The 22,994-nt window shown below is 51.4% G+C and overlaps 2 protein-coding genes across 2 annotated transcripts; both read right to left on the reverse strand.

The window, feature by feature from the left end:
- Positions 1–1,595: 1,595 nt before the first annotated feature.
- Positions 1,596–7,425, reverse strand: LOC147413977 (zona pellucida sperm-binding protein 3 receptor-like). Its single transcript, XM_086476735.1, has 8 exons — positions 7,350–7,425; positions 5,375–5,554; positions 4,681–4,860; positions 4,005–4,187; positions 3,235–3,423; positions 2,744–2,923; positions 2,011–2,210; positions 1,596–1,766 (listed from the first exon to the last, which is right to left on the reverse strand). Exons 1-8 carry the CDS (start codon positions 7,423–7,425, stop codon positions 1,596–1,598), a joined length of 1,359 nt encoding a protein of 452 aa, XP_086332861.1.
- A 579-nt stretch (positions 7,426–8,004) lies between these two features.
- On the reverse strand, positions 8,005–16,312 carry LOC104346306 (complement component receptor 1-like protein). Its single transcript, XM_086476554.1, has 13 exons — positions 16,225–16,312; positions 15,523–15,714; positions 14,885–14,984; positions 14,335–14,420; positions 13,709–13,921; positions 13,028–13,210; positions 12,283–12,471; positions 11,607–11,804; positions 10,388–10,570; positions 9,868–10,056; positions 9,331–9,510; positions 9,002–9,171; positions 8,005–8,813 (listed from the first exon to the last, which is right to left on the reverse strand). Exons 1-13 carry the CDS (start codon positions 16,310–16,312, stop codon positions 8,658–8,660), a joined length of 2,127 nt encoding a protein of 708 aa, XP_086332680.1. The 3' UTR covers positions 8,005–8,657.
- Positions 16,313–22,994: the final 6,682 nt, after the last annotated feature.

Here is a 22,994-nt window from a genome sequence, read left to right on the forward strand (position 1 = left end):
GGCAGGTAATGCAACACAGATCTTCCATAAGCAGAGTTAGAGAAACAAAAACAAAAAAAAAACCATTTCGCTTTTTCTGTGTTAATATTTTTCTTGATTGCCTGACTCATTTGTAATTAGGAATGGGTGTGAGCCAGTACATCTGCGTACTGACTAACACACTGAAACATCCCGTCTGACATCAGTCAAGGCTACTCAAACACACTCTCAGATACCCGTGGGACGTAACACCCAGTTCTTATTCGTGCTTGTGGGTTTCGAGCCTCGCACAGGGAGATAAGGCGAGGCGTCACACCAGGAGGGCGCAGCCCTGCTCTCCCCAGGGCACAGGGAGAACTGGAGTGGGTCTGAGAGCACCTCTCGTCGCAGATCTCCTCACCGGGGCGTGGTGACGCACAGGGTGCATTATCAAAGCATCCTTGTGTGTAAAGATGGGAGATCGCATCTCGTCCCCGGGTGTTGGGCTTTAGGCTCTAGCAACATCTAAAGCAACTGTAATAACGCGTAAAAGCGTGCCCCTGGCAATGATACACCGCTGCAAATGGCTTGAGCAGGAGATGAATGCTCCCCCTTCTCCCACCGAGCCCGGGCAGCAGCGTCCTGCCGTGCTGCGCGGTGCCCTCAGCCCCACGGCTGCCGTGCCGTGCCCGCTGCAGCTCCCCGCACGCCCCGAGGACCGCCCCGGGCTCTCAGTCAGAGCAACCATCAGACCACACTGGAAAACTGCCTGATTTACAGCCAACGACAGATTACAAGACACCCGTGGTTACACCTCCATCTTTATTGTAATCCTGCAGGGAAGGAATTATTGCTGCATCACCGAGCGACATAAACCAATGGTTGTTTATTGAGTAATAAGCACAGTCTTTGCTGTCTGATTCTCTACATTTAAACTTACACCATGTATTCTTAACATTGGCTTGCTGGAAATAGGGACATGGAAGATGATACCGACACGGATACCCGTTGAGCACAGTGCTGGGCCAGCAACCTGTTGGGTTGTTTAAATCCAGGGATAAGCGAATAGAAGCCTTTACAAATGCACTTCTTGCATGTAACCGCCCTTAACTAGACTAATAGAAACCACGAGCTAGATGAACGGGAAATCACGTAGTTAAACACCCACTTCACTGCTCTTTCTAGACAGAAGATGTGTGCTAATGCTGTGACAGGCTGAGTTAGGAGTTTGGCACGGGAGATTACAGCAGAAACGCCTTCAGAAAGAACCACCAGCCACTCGTCTCAGCTAGAAGTTTACTTCTGTGGACTTCAGTCTCCCTTCTCTCAGCTTAGCACAGTTTATGCAGTGACGCAAAGAAGCTCAATTTAATTTCTTACTATGCTTCCTAATACAAAATGGGAAACAACACTTTTGTTAAATAGCGAATCAAGCTTGTCAGATTTAAGGAAAAGAGCAAAAATCTCTCTATGCTTTAGCATCTAGCATGACAAGAGCCATCTCCCATACATTGGTTATTATTCCTCTGGCTATAGGCATGCAAGCACAAACCATAAAGCCACCGAGAGCCTTCTCATAGATACTGTGACTACACAAACTGCATGTTCACCAAAGGAAAGGTGACAGTTACGATGCGTTACAGGACTTCCTCGTTCAAGTTTTCTAGTTCCACCTTCAGTTTTTTAATCTCCAGAAACAGTTTTTGTATTTCCAGCAGAGTTTTCACTTCTGCTATAGGCACATCGCATTCAAAGACTGATTTAATATCAAGAACCTCTTCGCAAACTTCAGCGCCACCTTCTTTCTTCTGTTAAAAAGTAAAACAAAAGAAACAAAACCCAGGAAAAAAGGCATGTAAGATTGCACTGCAGCAGATGGAGAGCCACCCACTCCTCAGCTCGGAGTCTGAACTGTCCTGTTGGCCATGCACCACCCCAACACAGACTGCATCCCTCGTTGGCACCATAAAGCAAAAGCCTTTAAGAAGTTCAAGCAGTTATTAGAAGTCAGGCAGAATCCATCCAGGAACTCAGCCAGACTATGGTACTTACACACTTGGGCAACGGTGTCCACTTGCCATCAGGCAAGCACGTGGCTGTCCAAGAGTCTTCTAAAGACACGTCTCCATCGTCTGAAAACTGGTATCCGTGAAGGCACTCAAAAGTAACCGTTGCATTTATTTGGTACCACATTTTACCATCCAAAGCGCTTTTCAGCCTTCCATTGGCCACTTGTGGTTGTGGACACAGAACTGCAAGGAAAACCCACAGCAGAAGGCAGCTCAGCAAGAGGGTCATTATGTAGGTAGAAAAAAAACCCCTACGAAGTCTGCAAAGACTGAGCTAGTGCAGGTGAACTCAGATCTGTGGAGCTGCAAAACCAAACGTGAAAGCAACGTTACTTCCACAGGCCCTTTGAGAAGGGAGGGTGAAGGTCAGAACAGCCCCTGAGAGGTGTAACGCATTTGCTGTTTTCTGACTGTCTCCATTCAGGCATCCCCTAGCAAGAGCCTGCAGATTGGCGTTGGTCAGTGAGAATGTGCACTGAAGGGAAAGTCAGTAATGATGGTGCCTCCTGACCTGTCTTAAAGCCTCCTTTATAAAGGAACGACAAGAAAAGTTCAGCTGTTGCCTGGCAAGCGTCAGCTTTGGGAAGTTTGTTTCTTCTGCAAAGAGGGGAAGGCGCTAGGGGAGCCCCGAGGACAGACACAGCTTGGCAACGCTGCACCCCAACCTCTCTGCACCCTCGTAGGTGCCGCTGGCTCAGCTTCCAGCCGGTACCCACCTGGCTGGCAGGCGGGCAGGGGAGGGTGCCAGGCGCCGTCGGCCAGGCACCGGCTCTCGGCATCACCCTGCAGCGCGAAGCCTTCGTCACAGGAGAACCGCACGGCCGTCCCGTAGGGAAACGTGAACCTCTGCAGAGTCATCCTTCCCCTCTCGACGGTGGGCTTGGGGCACCAAACCGCTGCGGGAAGAGAGCAGAGGGGGGGAGCGGTGGGTTTGGCTGCTGCCCTTCCCCGGGGACAACGGGGGACCAGGGCAGGGGGCGCAGAGCCGCTCTTCCTGACCGCCTGATGGCTGTTGGCGTAGGAGAACCAGAGTCTCCTATTTCCATGTGGCTCATCCCCAGATGGAGCTGCCTAGCCTGCAAAGAAGCCTGCAAAGGAAGCAAGGTCTCCCAGCATCCCTGCTCGCTTTTAATCCCGTTGTGCCGAGCGCTGATGCTGCACCCAGGTCCCGGCTTCAGTCTCATCCCGTACAGGAGAAAAGCCTCACCCCTGCACTCGGGGGCAGGTCCGCTCCACGTCAGGTTCACCCCGTCGTCGGAGGTGCAGTAGATGGACTCGTCCCCAATGAGGGACAGACCCTTCGCACAGCTGTACTTGACCTCGGAGCCGTAGGAGAACTGCTCCGTCCTCAAGCCAGAGTGCTGCCCGTGGGTGATCTGTGGAGGGGGGCCGCAAACTGGGAGAGAACAGAGAAAGGAAAAATTCAGATTTTCTTCATTCAATCAGGGAGGCAGAAGTGCAGGGAAGTAACAGAAGGAGCCAGTTCTCGATGTTTATACTTAGGGCTGCACTCATCAAACTTGTTCTCACTTCTTGAGAGCTTTGGCCCTGGCTCTACCAGTGATCCCAGACTGACCCAGATAACCACCCCAATCCACCAGCATGGCACGGCCCCAGTACCACAGCATGTGTCTCTACCCCCTCCCCTTCAGCTGACCTTCCCTTAATCCCCTCCTCTTTTCCCTGAGAAATCATCCTGCTCATAAACAGGGTCAGGGAATCGTGAGAATCATAAACCCCTTGAACAGTCCTCTGAGAAATGGCCGCAAGTCCCATTACTCAACACGTTTAATCAATTACAGTTTTGACAGAAGATGAAAACGTTAAAGCCATTTAACGGTGTGACTGGGAGCCCATTTCCCAACGCTACCATCTCTGGGCAGTGATGCTCAGGTCACGCGGTTTTCTCACGGCTGTTCCTACCCCTGCAGAGATGCAATTCCCGGCACCCTCCGTGCTCACGCCGTTCACGCTCACCCTTGTCGCAGTACGGCACGGGGGGTCTCCACGTCCCATCAGACCAGCACTGGATCCTCTGGCTGCCCCTCAGCACATAGCCAGGCTTGCACTGAAATTCCACCTGGTGCCCAAAGTTGTATTCGGCTTTCCTGGGGCTGATCTCTCTGCCGTCGCGGAGAGCCGGGCTGGGACACTGTATCTCTGAGGAACACCAGCATCAGAAAGAGCTTCCACGGTTTGGGTCAGGAAGGGGGAGCAGGAGATATTCACATGGGGGTGTTTTCCCACAGTGGTCACTTGCTGATCCAGAGAACCTACCAAGTGGCCTGCTAACGCTGACAGACATCCCTAACCAACCTGGCGTGTTCAGGGATGGTAATTGTGTGATAACAACCATTTCTCTTGGAAGGCAGAATGACCTGAGCCCCATGATTAGCTATAAATTGTGTGGAAGGGATGATACATTACTAGCTGCAGCGCTGTTTGAACAGCTAAATAGTCATCGTGAGCTGCAGCTCTTTCTTTTCAGCCATGCTACCCTTTGAACAGCAAAATTATTATTGGTGAGAGCCAAAGCACTGCTCAATAAAGCCCTTATGGCACAGCAGCACTTGCGGCTGTTTTTCAAATGGTGTTATTTCCACACCATTAAATTGATGCCTTGTTGGCAAAGCGAAGGAAACGGCACACTTACTCTGGCAAAGCTTTGGGATCGCGGACCACGTGAAATTTTCAAGACAAGTAATTATTGGAGAGACTTCGGGGATCAAAGTGTATCCAGTTCTGCAGAAGTAGGTCACGGTTGTCCCAACTAAAAACTCACGCTGAGGGTTTCGGTCTGCGTGGTCGACAGCAGGAGGGTAGGGACAGCGACCTGGTGACAGAGCAGGGGACAACAAGGACCCTCAGAGCTGAGAGGTCTCCCCCAGAGACCTGCTGGGGATGGAACTGAGTCCTGCCTTTGGGGGAACCCAGCCTGCCCCTTGGGCAAGGGCAGAAACCCCAGAAAGAAGCACGGGACAGTGGGGACCCTGAACATCGCTGGGGGGTAGAGGGGGGTGTGTGAAATGAAATGGAAAAAAAAAAAAAGTGACAAATTCACCAAGTGATGTGAATCTAATGAGAGTCTTTATTGTCCTACACCTCTGCGCCTCAGCGGGTGTAGCCTGCGGTCAGGCAGGGCAGCCTGGTCAGGACAGCCCTGCCACGTCACCCCGGGGCGATGAAAGAGCAGGGAGGAATCCTGCCACCAACGTCAGGCAGGGCAGCTCGCTGTGGTTCCCATCCTCCAACCCCTCTCCAGCGAACGCTGCACGTGCTCCTGGTGAGGCACAACCAGGCAATCACCCGTGGGAGACAAGGGACAGGGAAGGGAGACCTGTGCCTACCTGGGGTGCAGGCGGGCACCCGCGGGTACCACCTGCCGCTGCTCAGGCACTGCACGGTGGTGGTGGCACTCACGGGGACGTAGCCAGCGTCGCACTCGAGCGTGGCTGTGCTGCCGTAGGTGAAGTTCTGCGCAGGTTTCAGCTGTCCGTGGGCGATCTCTGGGACGGGACACTGACGCTCTGTGGAACACCAAAACCCAGGTTTTTTCAGGGTTATTCTTGCTGAATACAGCTACGGCGACCAGCTGTCACTGCACCACTGTCTGGTAAGCAGGAGAAGACAAGTCAGTTTACAAATGCAGCAACTGAGGCAGAGAGATTAGGGGTTTATGAGCGCACTTGAGCAGCCGTCCTCAGGAGGACTCCAAATACGTAGCGTTTCCATTGCATGCAATCAAACTCTTTCTGCCCTCTCCTCGGAGCCCTTGCTCTCGTAGGTCACAGTAACAACTCACCTGCGCACTCAGGGCTGGGGTGACCCCGGGGTGCTGTAGCCCACCTCGAGCTTTAGAACAAACAAGAGGGTCTCCAACAATCGCGTAACCTCTACCACGCACACGTACATCGCTGCTGTCCCAGCAAAAAACTCCTTTGTCCAGCTACTGTATCTCTCACGAGGAATATTTTGGGGCTGGTCACATAGAGATAACTGGGATTTCCTTACAACAGCTGCTGGCAGGTCACCAAGACACAGCGCGCCTCTGTTCGAAACACACCCGGCTCACACCGTGGTGCAGCAGCAGCCCAGGCACCGTCTCACCATCACCGCACCGGAGCAGCGCTGGCGATGCTGCCTCTGATACCAATGCCCATGGAAAGAGCATCTCTGTACTCCTATGTGTCTTCCCCAGGCCCCAGCTTAGGTCCTGGGACATGGGTACTAGGTATTATGTTTGAACTGGGACAACGGACTCCTGAGAACCACCGTGAATTAAAAAGGGGAGAAAGAAAGAAAGAGGGGAGAAAGAAAGAAAGAGGGGAGAAAGAAAGAAAGAGGGGAGAAAGAAAGAAAGAGGGGAGAAAAAGAGAAGAAAGAGGGGAGAAAAAGAGAAGAAAGAGGGGAGAAAAAGAGAAGAAAGAGGGGAGAAAAAGAGAAGAAAGAGAGAAAGGGTGTCAAGGCGGTGCTGGCAGCCGGGGGGCAGCAGATGCCTCTGCAGGAAGGCACCGGGGCTGCTGTGTACACTGGAGAAGTCTCTCAAAAGGCCTGTTTTTAAAGGAACTGTCATTTCCCAGGCAGAAACTGAGTTATTCCTCTTCCTAGAGACATTCATTAGTCAGCAGACCCCCACTTCTCCTGTACTGAGACCAGCCTGCGGGGTGTATGAGAATTCACCAGCTACCTTCAGCATGTCTCCAGGCTGCCTCAGGGCTTAAGCATCAACCTTGCTATCGACCTGATACCACTCAAGTTGCCAACTATGACCCTTTTAATTAAATGGTAAAAACTCTTACCTGTTTAATTGACTCTCCCCGTCTTACCACCATCCTCATCTGGAGCCCCAGACCGTAAGGACATCCTCTGACCCTGAGAACAACTTCTCAGCTACTGCACGGATCATCAAGGTGACAAAAGTTCTGCACTTCAGACCGGGAGAAGTTCTAAACTTCAGACCAGGAGAAGTTCTACAAGCAAATGACCTGGTCCCGGGCTGTCCCAGGGACAACCTTGTAGCCTCTGAGCCAGCGCAGGTCCCAGGTGGGGGGGTCCATACCCCAAACAAAGGCTTTTGAAAAGCATCGGGAATTTTGAGTGGCTCTTTGCAAGTATCTAGAGGGGCAGCTAAAGAGGAGAGACGGGCAATTGGCAGCAGCCACTGAGCTCAGAAGAAACATCAGGCGCAGGAAGGGGTCAGCAGCGACTTCGGCGAGAGGAAGGTCTCCTGCTGAATTTTACTGACCCGACCGTTACAGATTTGATCCGTAAGCAAAGCTGAGCCGCAGAAGCAAAGAAAACGAGCAGAGGAGCGACACTCACCGAGACTCCCAGCCGGCTCCAGCACAAGCACCACCACTGCCAGGAGCGGCCCCGGCCAGCGCAGAAACACCAGCATGGTGCGGGGAGATACTGGGCCAGCGCCGCGGGAAGGCGAGAACTTCTCCCAGCCCAGAGCCCACTGGGGAAGGGGAAGCAGCTGTGGGAAGTTGGGGACAGGCCAGACAAGCCACGCCGACACTGCCACCCCCCAGCCCTTCTGAGCTGCCCAAGGCGAGGGCTGCCCTCCCTGAACTCCCCAGCGAGGATGTGCTGGGGGAGGGAACGCTGCTCTGCCTTCATCCCCAGGGTGGGGGGACAGTGGGAATAAAGCTGGTTTACAGCTGAAACCGCTCTGCAGCATCCTGAGCGCGTTTCTGAAGCGCAGGGAGCGGCTGATCGGCGTGCTGGGCGGTGCTGCTCGTCCACTTGGCCTCTGTACCCGGGGGGGGACACGTGCGAACGCTCCCCACACACCCCTGCACTGCAGCCCTCCGTGCCTAATGAAGCAAAGGTTATTGAAGAGCCTCTCTACTACAGGTAGGACAGAATTATTAAAAGCCAGACACAGCGGTCATAACAATTGCAGCTTTATTATAGCCTCGTGGCGAGGGAGTACTGCTTCAATCACAAGATGCGTGCTAACAGAGCACTTCCCCTTCACTGGATGTTGCAGAGAAAATTCAGCCATTTCTTTCTTTACACTTTTATTTCCAACAACTGCTCTTGGTGCATGCACAAAGATGCAGCAAAAGCCACTGCCGTGGCCTCCGACACATTTGTCCTACTCGGGAAGAAAACCTGGTGGTTTTGTTTTGCTAGAAACAGGCTTTGAAATGATCTTCATGGTGCCTGCTCTGAAGGTCACAGCTAATTAGGCAGTTCAGCGCTTGTTCGCAATAACGAATGCGACATGAGAACAGAGTAGCGACGGGCTATGCTGGATTGCAGCAGTTGTGCGGTGAGCGTGGGCTGGGGGCTCTCCCCGTGTTCACGCTTGGGTCTGACAAAAAAATGCTTCCCACTCAGTCCCCTTCCAGCTGCACACTTGCCAGCGTACCTAACGTACCTAACTGTAAAGCTCTAAAATGTAGAGAGGGATGCACAAACCTGACCCATGAGCTCTAAAGAATGAGCCAGAAGCCACTTTCTGACTCCCCATGTGACCAAATCTCTTCCTTGACTCATCGGAAAATTTTGTTCTGGCTACTTAAGTATTAGCACGAACTACAAAGTAATAAAAAAATTCCTCAGTCAGCACGATTATTGAACACGCAAAGAGGATGGTTCTTATGGTACCAGTGACGACAGTCAGCCATATGTTGTGGATTTGAGCTCCTTTTCAAGTTTCTGGATCTCCAGGTACAATTTCTGGACTTCCAGCAGAGTTTTCAGTTCTGCCAGAGGAACTCCACACTGGAAATCTTCCCTGTTGCGAAGAATCTTCTCACACGTATCACGCTTTTTCTTTAAAAGAACCAAAACAGAGGGCATGAGACCCTGCTGCGGGGACCTACGTGCTGAGCAGCCCCCTCCTACTGCAGCCCTTCAGTCAGGCCAGCCCTGCTGTAACGAAGCAACCACATTCATGGAATCAGACCAGTCTGTAACTGGGGCAAGAGGCAGATGAAGCCTGGGCAGGTGGTGGTACTTACACACGTGGGCGGTGGTACCCAAGTGCCATCAGCTGAGCAGGTAGTTCTTGAGTTTATTACTCGGCGGGCATCACGGTCGCAGTAGATGGACAGAGTTTCATTCACCTCATACTGTAATTTTAAAGGGTGAACCCGTAGGCCCTCCTGTCCCGAGGGTCGGGGACAGAGAACTGAAAGGAAAAGGCATGCCAAAAAAAAAAAAAAAGTAATGGGAGGAGATGGAGGAGAAAACACCCTCCAAATGCCACCTCTCACTGGTGATTCAAAGGAGCAGCATCCCCGGCCTGTGCAAACCAGCTGTGGGGCATCTGCCCGGGTCCGGTACCCACCTGGCTGGCAGGCGGGCAGGGGAGGGTGCCAGGCGCCGTCGGCCAGGCACCGGCTCTCGGCATCACCCTGCAGCGCGAAGCCTTCGTCACAGGAGAACCGCACGGCCGTCCCGTAGGGAAACGTGAACCTCTGCAGAGTCATCCTTCCCCTCTCGACGGTGGGCTTGGGGCACCAAACCGCTGCGGGAAGAGAGCAGAGGGGGGGAGCGGTGGGTTTGGCTGCTGCCCTTCCCCGGGGACAACGGGGGACCAGGGCAGGGGGCGCAGAGCCGCTCTTCCTGACGCTCTCTGCATCAGGTTTACACTCAAACGCAAGAATTGGCCCTCAGCTGCCCCCAAGGAGACTCTGCCAGTCCCTGGTGTTGCTGAGCACCTCATGGTGCTGAGACCTTTGCACAGGAGCTGGAGGAGCCGCACGGTCACTAAACCATTCTGGGTTTCAAGCTCCTGGACCCAGACAGGGGGGCTGGGGCTTAGCTCCAGCATCGTGCCCAGGTCCTGGCTTCAGTCTCATCCCGTACAGGAGAAACGACTCACCCCTGCACTCGGGGGCAGGTCCGCTCCACGTCAGGTTCACCCCGTCGTCGGAGGTGCAGTAGATGGATGTGTCCCCAATGAGGGACAGACCCTCTGCACAGCGGTACGTCACCTCTGTGCCGTAGGGGAACTGCTCCTGCCCAAAGCCAGAGTGCTGCCCGTGGGTGACTTGGGGAGGGGGGCCGCAGGCTGTGGAATAAAGGGAATTGATAAGAAATGCTCAGTTATGTTCAGGCAAAACATAAAAATCGCTTCTGGGAAATCAGTGCGAGAGTTAACTTCATGTTTGCAGCGCGGCAAATTCGCACAAAGTTGCTTGCCTGGCTTCTTGCCCCTTGGGCCAGCTCCAGGCTCCCACTTCTCGCCCACCTGGGTCACATCTCCAGGGAAAGGACGCCTGAACCCTTTCAGCTCAAGAGCCAGAGGTCACTACAATTCCCCACAAGAAGGCGCTGAAGGCAGGTCACTGTTTCTGAGCACCGACGCGCAAGATTCCTTCTCAGCCCTGCGTTACATGTACCTTTTTCACAGAACGGCAACGGGGGAGCCCAGCTGGCATTAGCCTGACACTCGGTCAAGTCCTGGCCCCTGAGGATGTAGCCCGGATCACACGCCAGCCTCAGCTGCGTACCAGCTGTGTAGTCATTTTTGCTTTTGTAAACCTCTCTTCCATGAGCAGTATCTGGCCTTGGGCAACGAGGTTCTAGAAACAATGAAAAATTAAGGATGTCATGTATTTTCAGAAAGAACTCCAATGAAGATGCTTTCTGGGGAGAAGACAGTTATTAAGAACATCTGAACCCAAGGAAAAAGGGTGACTATCATCCAGATGCAGGTTCAGCACTTGCTTTGTAGCTCTAAAGGAGTTTCTGCTCCTACAATCATTTTCTTCTGAGGCTGTTGGGAAAGGCCCATGCTGCAGAGCTCAGGCCATGCCTGATCAAGCCTCCTCTTGGGGGGGGGGTTTCAACACCACCCACCATTATTGTCCCAGGGACTGCAGCCCTGCTTTCCCACTGAGCTGCACTCGACGGGTTGCTGAGCATCTCACAGCCAACATAAGGGCTGGGACTAGGGGTCGTCCATGATCTGATGCTGGCTGCCCTGCGAGGTGGAGCAGGCTCTTTCCTCCTGGCAAGGTTTTCCTGAGCTTTTGGGCTGAGGCTGCTTCCAGCAGCTCGCGGATGTTGCTATGGTGCCCCACCGCTAGGCTATGAATTTCAGCAGTTACTGACGCTGTTGCCTTTTCTTCTGAGAGGTGAAAGGCATTGAGAACATCCTCTGACCCCAAGCCTCATGTCAGCAAACCAGCCCGCATGTGGTCCAAAGCACAAACCACATCCCCTTCCAGCTGGGCAAATGTCTCCCAGGCTTCTTAGGAACCTCCTAAGCCTCTAGAAGGTACCAACACCCAACCCTTTGCATCCCACCTCCCCAGACATTACCTCAGCCCCCTGCCAAAACCCCATACTTTTTCCACAGCGATCCCCAGGCAATACAATGATCCGTCTGGATCTTCTGCTGCCTATTTCTTCCCAGTTAACACAAGAGGACTAGATCTGGAGATACATGACAGTGGGGCAGAATTCTCCTTGGCCACTACTGCCGTCATCTAAGGCCATGTGTAGATTTTCTTATTTTTTTGCAAGTGTCTACAGCTATGCTGTAGAGTGACCCAAACCTTTGCAGTCAAAAAGAAGCAGCTGCCAAGTCAAGATGCTTCACCCACTCTCACCTACCTGGAGTGCACTCCGGTACTGCTGGGTCCCAACTACCATCACTTGTACACCGAAGCACCATGTCACCACTATGACCTTTGAGAACATGCCCGTCGTCACACTTAATTTCCAGTCTGTCTCCATACGCATAATAGTCTTTCTTTCCCCAAAAATGTAAAGGCTTTCCATTCCTGACGTCTGGATTTGGGCAACGAATTCCTGAAAAATACCGAACGTCAGCAAGGGTGAAACCGTGGCAAAGCGGTCTGGCAGGCAGGAGGTTCATCGTAAATTGAAGGACGAACGTGAGACAAAGACACACCACAACACTAAATCTGCCCCAGCACTGTCCCTGGGTGCTCCTGGGGAACGGGGTGTTTGCAAGGGACTCTGCAACTGCACCCTCTCCTTAGATGGAGCAAGGGGTCCTCAACACCACAGTGACTTTTCCCACAGGTTCAAGGGACCAGAAAGAAAAGCTGGTAAATAAAGCAGAGGAAACTCTGTGGCTGGGGAAGAAATCCAAGGAGTTGAAGAGTCACAGCAAAGACCAGAGACGTGCCAAGCTGGGCACCTGAGGCATACCCGCTCCCCCCACCCCGCAATCTGCACCACAACAGACCACATACAGTTTCTTCATTCAGCAATAATTTTGCCAGACCACAGGGGTAAGCAAGCCAAAGGAACAGACACTTACTCTCGCAAGGATGTGGAGTTTCGGTCCACGTAAAATCTGGCAGACACTTCACGTGCCGGGTGGTTTCTCCCGGGCTGAACTGGTGGCCCTCCCTGCACTCGTAGGTAATGACAGTCTCCGCAGGGAACAGATTGCCAGCAAGTTTTGCTTTAACAGCATTACGCACGTCTGGAGGGTCGTCACAGCTACCTAGGAATGAAATACAAAGTTAGGGACGTCGCCAGTGACAAATCAGCGAGGCCCAGAATGCTACGTAACATGAGAAAGAATTTGGGTGAAAATTGTGGGCTCGTATTGTTCTTTCTGGGATGCACTTAATTGCCTGAGCTCAGTAATGCTAACGAGCGAAGGCAAAGGAGACAAATGAAAATGTATGAATAATTTCAGACTGCATGGTTGATTTTCACTGCTACAAGGAGATGTCATTTTTAATAAAGTTTCTACTGAGGGTCTACCACCAAACTTTACAAATATTAAATACAGAAAGGTTCATTTAGTCCCTTTGAATTCTACTGAGAAATGATCACCGGCTGTAACGGGGACAAGGCTTTAGTCTCTACGGCCCCAAGTCATAAATTCCTCCAGTCACCTTCGTGCTGCGGATTGACTAGCCAAAAATAACCCCAAAAAGTTAAATCTTGGAGCCATCCCTTTCCTGACCCAATGCTTTTTCAGACGGGTGGGAAACTTGGCTGAAGCGATGCTGCTGGATCGGGTGGAGCAGCGCTCGGACCCCCGCACTTACTGCGCTGACAGAGCGGCAGCGGAGGGTCCCAGAGGCCGTTCTCTCCACACGTGGACGTGTCGCTGCCGTTCAGGGCGTAGCGGAAGTTGCAGTTGAACACGACTCTGTCACTGTAGGTGTACTCAGCCCGGTGCCCGCTCAGCAGCTTCCCGTTCTCCACTCGCGGGTACTCACAGCTAACCACTGCGTCAGGGAAACGCCACCGCTTAGGGAAATCAGCAGTTACGCTCATAAAAGCGTCCCCGTAGCACGAGACGTGTTCATCAAAAAGGCTCAAAGCGGACATGGCGAGGGAGCAGGCCGGCGCGAGACTTTTGAACTCCTTACTCCATATTACAGCATTTTTATGTTAAGGCAAAGCGTGAAAAGGACATAGGGAAGGCAGCAGGCACCGCAGCAGGTTTCTGAATTCTTTTACACAGGCCGGCAGGCAAGGTGCATCGTCTGGTCTGCGAGCGCTGATAAAAATCCCACTCCCATGTCCCCTGCTGACCTGGTGAGCAGTCGTGCTCCCTGCGATGGGAGACCCTAATTCCTGCTCCTGCTACCAAACTCGGAGGGACTCATTTGCAACAAAAGCAGCTCCAAGGAAGAAAACAGCTCTAGCAGACGGGGCAGGAGGCAGCGGAGAAGGCGCCACAGCTGGTGCTGCCGCAGTGCCCGTGCGTGGGAGCAGCTGACCTTTGCACTCCGGGGCTGGTTTGCTCCAGACACCGTTTACGTTATCTGTGGTCGTACAGAAAATAGAGGCATCTCCCACCAGCGAGAAAGGTCTCTCTCCCCTCGGGGCGGTGTGGCACCAGTAAGTGACGGACGTACCGTATTCAAAGAGCTCTTTGTCGGCTCCGCTGTGGTCTCCATTAGCTATTGCTGGAGGGGGTGAACATGGTATTGCTGGGGAGGAAGGGGGGGGAGAAATGACAGAGGGAGGGAAGAACAAGAGAGAAAAGAATTTAATTCGTTCTGAACCAAAGGTCTGGTAAGAAAAAACATTGAAAGACGAGGCGCCAGAAGAGGCAGAAATTAAGGGCAGGTCTCAAGGGAGCTGCACGCCAGCCCACAGGTAGCAGAGCTGTCACCCAGGCACGGGGTGGTTTTGGGATATACCAGTCCTACATGCAGCTGCCTTACTCCCAGTGAATAAATTTTTCTGCAGGATGATGCAGGAAGAAAAACGGCTTAAAAAATGTCTTTCCAGACTCCACCATGCATCCAACTGCTGAAATCCTCAGCAGGGCGACATGACTGCTTTTTTATCCATCCCCAGTAACACTTCAGCAGCAGATCAACTAAGGAACTCTACTTACGCTCACAGATGGGAACATCCCTGTCCCAGCTAACACCACCATCTCTAATCACACATTGAATTTGAGAATTTCCAACCAGTCTGTACCTGTGTGAAACAGGGGAGAGGGAATTACTTCACAATCAGGATGGCTTTGGCTTCTTTATCATAATTAACAGCTGATCAGAAATTTGCCATCGATGTCATTTTTTCCAATGACACACTGGCTTTTGATGCGGTTTCTAAGGAAAAAACCTACTTTCTCAGCCAGCTGTAGCTCTCACTACAGCTTTAAGTTCAGCATTGATGTCTTTTCTTCAAAAAGATATTGAGACATTGGAAATGGGTTAGAAAGGGCCAGGAGAGTGAACCTGAGTTCATGAAGAACTGCCTCGAAGTACGAGATTAAGAAAACTCAGTCCCAAAGTTCTCAGAGGGAAGCTTAAAAGGTATTTCAATCACAGCCTGCAGTTACCTACACTGGTAGGCACAGGCTTTAATCTAGAGGGAAAAGACTTCAGAAAAACCACTGGGGAAGAAGAGGACCTGTGCCCTAAGTGTTCCTGCCTTACCCAGTGTTGCAGACGAAGTTTACTGTTGAACCAAAAGTGAACCTTTCTGCTAGGACGAGTCTGCCGTTGGTCGGCTCTCCAGGGTAGAGGCATGACTTTGCTGGGAGACAACGGGACGGGAGTTAGTTCTCATTTCAGTTTCTCAGAAAATGCAGCAGGAAAGCAGAGGACTCCTCCAATAGTGAGCAAGGGAGTGGACCAGAGACCTCCAGATTTCCCCTCCGCCCCTAAATTATTCCATGATTCATGATGCTGTTAAGACTTGCATCAGGACCTGCAGCCAGCCTCTGCGGTCTAAGCGGGGTTTTGCAGTAAGCCTGGCAAGCACGACAGCGTCTCTTCATGGCTAAAGGATTCTCCCACTGCAAGTTGGAAATACTTTTTTTGAACCAAGAGTTAGAAAGTGCCTGAGCAGAAGAACATCCTTTGAGTCAGCAATCGAACAGCCAGCATCAAAGCAGGTTCCAGCCTTTACCATCACTACCAGTACTTAGTGGAATACAACCGGTGCTTCATGTCAGGTCATCCATCTCCCACTATCCCACGAGGTGACTTTGGATACTGCTCCAACAAAATGAGCTGATAGCACCAGTGAATACAAAAGAAATAAACCAAAAGTCAGCCCAAAAGATACTCACGTGTACAGATCTCCTGTGGTCCATGCCATTCGTCGTCCCTTCCACAAACAAGGAAGTTTTGGACATTAAAATTCCTCACATAACCTGGACGACAGATGTATTCCACCACTGACCTATGGCGAAACGTGGTAATGCCACGGTGCTGCTCTTTGAGTTCTGCAGATGGGAGACGTGGCGGGGCATCGCAGGCACCTACCGACAGAAACTCCATCAGAAAGACGCTGGGAGGAAAAGTAAAGGGAGCCCAGGCCTGATTTGCTCTGAAAGTCCAAGAAAGGACCCTTCAGTGGCCTTAAAACTCCTTAAAGCTAGAAACAAAGAGGAGAAGCGCAGTCTGTGACTGGGGATGGCCAAGGCTGGCAGGGACAGGGGAGGAGCATCACCCCCCCCGAGGTCCTGTTTGCTCCTCACACCTCATCCAGCAGTTTGAAAAGTGGTCAAAAACTCCAGATGGACTGTTTCCTCTCAGTATAAATCATTGCACCTTTTTCAGCTGGAATAATTTTACGTTCATTTTACACAGAAAGGACAAAAAAGGCAAAGGAAGATGGATTCTGACCACAAAAATCTACAATGATCTCGAAACACAAAGGCAGCAAAGAAAAGCAAAGGATCCAAGTCCTGTGAACCCCAGGAGAAGGTTTTCCTTTGAGGGATCTTAGTTCATCCCGACAGACTCGTTCCCTCCTCGCATTCACTTACTCTTGACAGCCACAATAAGAGCAGCGTTGAGGAATAACCTGAGGACAGTGGCACGATCGCTCTGCCTCCCCGGCTCTGAAGCTGGCATCTTTCTTTATTCCAGCCCCCTTGCCTGGAGATCCCACAGAAGTTACCACATGCTTTTTCCAGGCCAGAGATCTGTAAAAATAGCAGGGGAGCATTTACACTCAGGATAACCATAGCCCAGATGGACAGGCCGCGTTTTTCCATCCCTGAGCAGTTCCTACAGTCATGGCTGAGGACCAGAAGCTGCAGGAGCTATTGCAACACTCTGCAAGAGAGCGGAGCAGCTCCTCTGCTGGTTCCTCTCTGCCAATGGGACCAAGACCCAGCATGGAGGAGCTGGGCTGCTGGGGCAAAGCTGGATTTGGGTGAGGAAGGCTGACTCCAGCAGACCAGACTAGAGACAAGAACATACAACATAAACAGGACAACTGATTGTATATGTTAAGCAATTCCCACAGGCTTTATTCCACTAGTCTCCTTTACTTGCATTTTTCAGAATGCAGCTTTCAATTAAAATTTAAAACCACTATATTGCCAACAGAGTGTTCTCCCCAGCCAACCAGCCAAATTAATACCTGCAGGGCCACGCCTTTATTTATGCCTTCCAGAAAAAGTCCCCTTGAAATTTATGAGTAAGACATTTTGGTTTAGTAATAAATCTCTTGGAAGCAAATTCATAGTCAGATGAAATCCTGCTGGAGTCAGTACAGTCCCCCAACCAGAAGTTACATACAGAGAGAAAGAGAGGGAAGGATCTAACCAAAAAGATACATCAGTTTTGTGCAAATAACACCAACTGGACTAAAGCTATAAAGCATACAAGTCATTCAGGAGACCAAATTGCTTTACAAAATGGAATTTAAGTGCAATGTGGACTAGCCTGGCACTCCCAGAGATCAGCAAGAGTCCTCTCTGCCTTTGTCATCCAGGATCATTATTTATGAGGCCAAACCCTCCCAACGTTATGTACACCCCAAGTGCCTATCTTCCACCTGGAAACAAGAGTCTGTCTTGATGCTTTCTGCCCTAAACCTAACACTTCTCAGGGCTGTTTCACTCCTCTGGCTTTCCTTTGACCCTTGTTGCAGCTCTTGGTTTAATTTACTAAACTTTGTGCCTGCCAGAGTTGCAAGAAAGCTCCAATCCAGTTCCCAAGAGCAGCAGTGCCTAAAGCTGTATGGCTCGAAGTTGTCTTACCTGGAGGTCTGGCAGCAGGAGATGGCGAGATCCGGCGTGTTCGGCTCTCACAAGGCAAAGCGATGGCTGTCCTCGTCCACTGCCCCCAGCTCCAGGCACTGCAGCACTACAGGAGGGGTTACGATATGCCTACACACTCAGATATGGCTCTACGCAGAGAAGTTTAAATCCTGCAGAGACCAGAGTTGTGCCAGTTGACCCATAAATCATTAACTCCTCCCCCGAGCAAGGAGGAAGCAAGTTCATTCAACCCATAAAGTGAAACACCAGACAACTGAACGCAACCCAAGCAGATGTTGAAATTATTTGTTTTCTGCACGGAGCTGCCAACTCTTTGTTGAAATGATCCTTGCAGAGCAGGACAGTGCCTGTTCCACCCTGCAGCAATGGCACCCGGCCAGTGTCGGTCCTCAGGCGATGCCCAGGGACCTTGGGCACCCCATGGGGGCCTCCTCAAGAAGACTGCTTCACCCTGGGCCATGTCAACCCTTCTGACCTCAAAAGCCTATGGTCAATATTCAAAACATGGTTTCTTCAACCAGCTCCACCTAATCCCAACTAAAGCAACACCAGCCGGAGCTCAGCAGCACACGAGGTCCCAGGGAGCATCGCTCGGAGCTGAACACCCAGGTCCATGATGGGAACCCAGCTGCCCTTCGTCTCATGGAAAGCTGTTCCCCAGTCCAGCTGCCACTGGCGGGCCATTTTCCAGTAACAAAGAGTTTTGGCAGGAGTTGCAGCCATTTGCTCCTTTTGCACTTTGGCTGCACGGCTTCATCCAGGCTTGAATCACCATCAAGAACCTGGCAATGGCCTTTTTACCCCGGGTGGTGCTTCTTGAAAGTATCGGTTTGTTCTGCCAAATCTGAGGGATTTTTTGCCAGAAAATTTTACCACATCCCTCTATGAGCGGGATATATTATCTTCCTGAAGTTCACCTGAGCCCATGCCAAAATGCAGTGAAAGAGATTTAGTTCTTGCTCTGTGAAACACAGCAGAAGGCTGCCTGCCCTCATCCTACGAGCAGGGGCTTGCTCACCACAGGCCCCTCGTCACTCCTGAGCAGGCACTGACCTCCACTAATAATCCAGTTAATCACAAACACAAACACAGGCTTCCTAGATTTATTTTTTTTTCCAGATGACTCAGAACAAGCAGATTTGTATGCTGAAAACAGCAGCTTCCCCGCAGGTACCCCAGAAGGTTATTTAGCACCTGCACAGGGTGCTCACAGCCACGAGCATCAGCCAGGGCACAGCCACGCCGAAACCCACCTCCTGCTCCGATGGCTGCTGAACACCCCTAAGCCCTCCCCAACCTGCAGCAGGATAAACAGGACAAAAAGGGGTTTTTCCTTGATCACATCCAAGGTCACTTCAGGACCAGCTGGGCTGGTTTCCAGCTCCAGATGCTGGAAATCACACCAGTTGCTCCTCTTGACTTTTTTTCCTAAAAAGAGATGTGCTTTAAAAAAAAAAAAAAAAAAAAGACTGTTCCTACCCTAACAGCTCCACACAACCCCTGCAAATCTAAATTCCAAAGCTCCAATAAAAACACCCTTAAAACTGATGAGGGAAGGGAACAGCAGCAGTAACTCCGGGGTGCAGGGTTCACTATTTGCAACCCAACTCCCAAAAGCCAGGGACACCTCCTCTCCCCTGGAGACCCTCTTCCTCCAAACGCTTTCCACAGACTCCCTGAATTCACCATTATCTCACAAAACCAGCCCACAACAGGCAGCTACAGTAAACTAGCAGAAAGTAACAGAGGAAACTGGATCTATGTATTTTTAAAATGTCTTTATTGCAAATAAATGTTCATGCGGTATTTATGCTCAAGTGCACAGAGTACACAACATACAGCAAAAGCTTACATACATTACACTTTTTTCAAACCTAAAAAACTCTTAGAAAGCAGGTAGCATAGCAAGTAGACACGTAACATCCACCTCAGCCAACACCAGATACAGAGATGCAGTTTGCAAACACTGTTCAGAGACAGAGGAGCAGCAGGAGGGGGGGGGTGGCACCGGCAGCGCTCACCCAACGCCCTTCAGAGGAGCACGGGGTGAGGGTTTGGGACGTACCCCCAGAGCAGGCCGCTCCTGGAAGTGCTGGTGGTGAGACCTCTCCTCCTCAGCCCCGTGGCGGCTGGGCTGGGCTTCCCCGTCCCGGGAAGGGGACGCCTTGCCGAGGTGGCAGCTCTAACGTCACAGCCAGCGCACACAAACTCAAGCCACCCGGCCTGGTTTTAAGTCTTTCTCCTCACTTTCCAGTTTTCCCCATCGCTGGCAGCAGAGATGGAACAGGTTTTGCCCGAGCAACCAGTTTTCCCGAAAACAACCCGTCAGGCTGGTGGGCCAGCCAGCCAGCCCCCGCCCTGCGGCTCAGGGACAGCGACGCAGCTCCCACGGGTGGCCCTGCCACTGCTCACTGAAGGCGACAGCAGCCCCCACCACCTCTGCTGACAGAAATGGGGAGAAAGTCAGGGAAATACAGGAGAAAAACAACCCCACTCATGGTGCAGTGCCCACAAAGGCCCCAAGCCCACTTCCACACCTCCAAATTCACCACCCCTGCCCGCCCAGCCCGAGACGCCAGCTCCAGTAGGGCCAACAGCACAAGCCGCTGCTAATCCTCAGCTCAGGCCCATTGTGCAATCGTTGTTTATTCTGAGGTATTTGCCTCCACGGTGCCAAGGAAGTCAGGTGATTTCAAGGAATACCTGGCACAGGGACCCGCCAGCCCGTTTGGGGCTGGGGAGATGTGGGGGCTCACTGGCATCACCCCAGCCCTGCTGGCCCCGAGAGCTCCGGGCTTGGCAGGACACCGGGACCTGTCCTGTCAGGTATGATTCACCCGTGGGGCAATGATGAGGATCACAAATCTGCTGCTGCTCTGCTCTAGGCACATGTATTTACACCTTTTGGAAGTTAAAATGCAGGAGGAAAAGGCTACAGTTAGGCTTTAATTAAAGAACCGAGGCACAAATGCTGCTGTCCGCAGAGGCAGCTGAGAGGCTCCATCCCACGACCAGAGCAAGGACCCACTCGATAGGAATTAGAGACCCACAGCCAGTGACCCAGGACTGCAGACCCGATTTTTAGCAGTGATTAAAAAAGCTACAGCCACCAACATATTAGCAGCTACATTCATGAATCTTGGCAGGTAAAAATACATATTTTGTCTCCTTACAACCATTAACTACTCAATGATACAAATACAATTAACTCCTTCACAAGTTATTACAGCATATTGTGCATAAACATCCTACAGTACATCTCTACTCCTTTTTCCCTGCAGAGCAGGTTTTTCAGTAGGAGCAGCCAGCCCGATGCAGCATGGGTTTGTGCGTCTAGAGCGTTACTGGAGAGTGACAGCGAGTATTACCATGCAACAGGCCACAAATCCCTTCCTTCGACATTTTTTTTCCTCCTTTTTTTTCTGGCTTATCTCTAAGCACTGTCACATTTAAAGCCAAAGAACAGTCAGCCTGGCTCTTGCTGAAGGCTGCAGCAAAATCTGCACCTCGGTGGGAACAGCCTGAGGAACAAAACTAATAAAACTCAAGTTTTCTCACCCACTGAATGCCACCCCTCTGTGGCGCAACTGTTTTAGATCCACACACACTTCTGCTCCTCAGAAATCCTAAGGGGTCAGGATTAGTGCCTCGGCCTTTGCCATGGCTCTCGCTGTCTCAGCTTTATCAAATTAAAGCTCTGGGAGTGTTTATAACAATCAGGTTTGAGCTCAGAATCCCCAGGTAAACCCCAGGGTTCAGGGCTGCTGAGCTCCTCCACAGCCAGGGCACCAACACCTCTCAAGCACAGATCCCTTCTGTGGGTATGGCCAATGTTTATTTCCACACCTAAAACAAGCAAGCTGGGTCCCAGAAGCTGCTCGTATAAATCCTGGAGTCAGCTGGAAAGAGCAGGTCCAGGACAGCCTCCTGCTGCGTACCTAAATGTTCCTTTCTTCACCCAACCTGAGGATTTTGCCCTTAGTGCAAGAACAGTAGGAGTGGGGCAAAATGGAGTTTGGCAAAACACAAAGTCAAGACTCGGGGGACAAAACTGTAAATTTGGGGTATTGCTTCCCCTGCACCTTGGCGGGGGGTTCAGTAACACGCAGCCATCGCAGGAGCTGCGCCGCAGGGGAGCTCCACCATCTATGCACTAAATACTAAAGCAGCTTAAACTCTATTAAAAGCAGCATTACACATAGGTAACGTTCACAGCTTATTCATAGGCAAGTTAAAAACTTGTTGTGGGCCTAAAATTTGGTACATTAAAAAGCCAACTGGTAAAAGTCACGTCCTTCTTACAAACCCTGCACACGCGGCCCCGCTGCTCCCAGACCCCGAGCCAAGTGATGCTCTGATTTGTTGTTGTATTAGAGAAAAGCACCCACAAAAGCCAGGAAAAACGAGAGGATGAGGCTTAGATGAGGGTGCAAAGCGAAAGCAGGACTTGAGCTCAGACCCAACAGCACTGGTAGCTATGCTGTTTCCAGAGAGCGACAGGAGCTTTTATTCCCTTCTGCTCCTCACAGGGGGCATCCCGCAGGAATTGCTGACCTGATGAGGATCTCGTGTTCCATCACGTGCAAAAGCCTTCCCAGAGCAAAGGAACAGGCCCAGATCGGGGCATTCAGATCAGCAGTCAGGAAAGCAAAGTCAAGCGATACCCGGAGCTCTTTCGACACCACAGTCACCGCGTTTGAACTTGGAAACAGTAACAGTTAAAAGAAATAAAAATGGGGATTTGGTCTGGTAACATGTCTTCCAAACAAAAGCTGCTTCAGCGAGTACGGACACGACCATTTCGGCCTCACATATGCAGCAGTTAATTTTGCCATCTACCCAGGAGGACAGACGGGGGACGCTATTTTAATGCCCCAGAAAGCCCAGGGATACATCAGCTCACACAGATTAAAAGCAGGTTGAAAAATCTCCATAATAAATTTTTTCCAGGCTCACTGACAGACATTTCAGCATTCAGAAAGAAAAAGACACAGACAGACTCTAAAAAACACATTTCAAAGGAGAGTACTGGCCGAAGCGGCACATGGCTCACTGTGCTCCGGGGATGCTCGAGTCCCATCCGCAGGGCTCTTCCCGGCCACGGAAATCCCAGCTGAATCCGAGAAGACAGACCAAACCTCTACACCGTTAAACTGGCCATCCTCTACAAAGAAGAGATAAATGGTACAGGTTATACCCAGGGTAAGTCAGAAGATGGTGGAGCAGGCGACAGCAGAGCTCAGCTCCGTGCTGGGGACAGAGACCCTTCGCAGCACCGGCGGCAGGTGGATCCAACCGGCTCCACGTAATCGTTGTTCTATGTGACAGTAACCATCCGAGGATCTACTTATTTACTTCTACCCAAGCAAATCACGAGCTGCTTCACACTTGGCATCGTCCTTTAGTCTCCTGCAAAGCTCCACACGAAGCGTTTCCCCGTCTCAGCGTGAGATCGTGCAAGCTCAGCTTTTCTGGAGTACCTTGTGGGACAGCAGGCAGTAACGAGGCAGGTTGGTTACTCAGGG

The sequence above is a fragment of the Leptosomus discolor genome, chromosome 21 (assembly GCF_034619465.1).
Source record: "Leptosomus discolor isolate bLepDis1 chromosome 21, bLepDis1.hap2, whole genome shotgun sequence".
Lineage (NCBI taxonomy): Eukaryota > Metazoa > Chordata > Aves > Leptosomiformes > Leptosomidae > Leptosomus > Leptosomus discolor.

Coding starts and splice junctions, on each gene's coding strand:
- LOC147413977 (XM_086476735.1), bottom strand. CDS start 7,425: ATGCTGGTGTTTCTGCGCTGGCCGGGGCCGCTCCTGGCAGTGGTGGTG. Junction 5,555..7,349: donor GGAGCCGGCTGGGAGTCTCG/GTGAGTGTCGCT, acceptor GGTGTTCCACAG/AGCGTCAGTGTCCCGTCCCA. Junction 2,211..2,743: donor CCTGCCCGCCTGCCAGCCAG/GTGGGTACCGGC, acceptor TTTTCCTTGCAG/TTCTGTGTCCACAACCACAA.
- LOC104346306 (XM_086476554.1), bottom strand. CDS start 16,312: ATGCCAGCTTCAGAGCCGGGGAGGCAGAGCGATCGTGCCACTGTCCTC. Junction 14,985..15,522: donor ACCACAGGAGATCTGTACAC/GTGAGTATCTTT, acceptor GTTGTCTCCCAG/CAAAGTCATGCCTCTACCCT. Junction 14,421..14,884: donor AACTTCGTCTGCAACACTGG/GTAAGGCAGGAA, acceptor TGTTTCACACAG/GTACAGACTGGTTGGAAATT.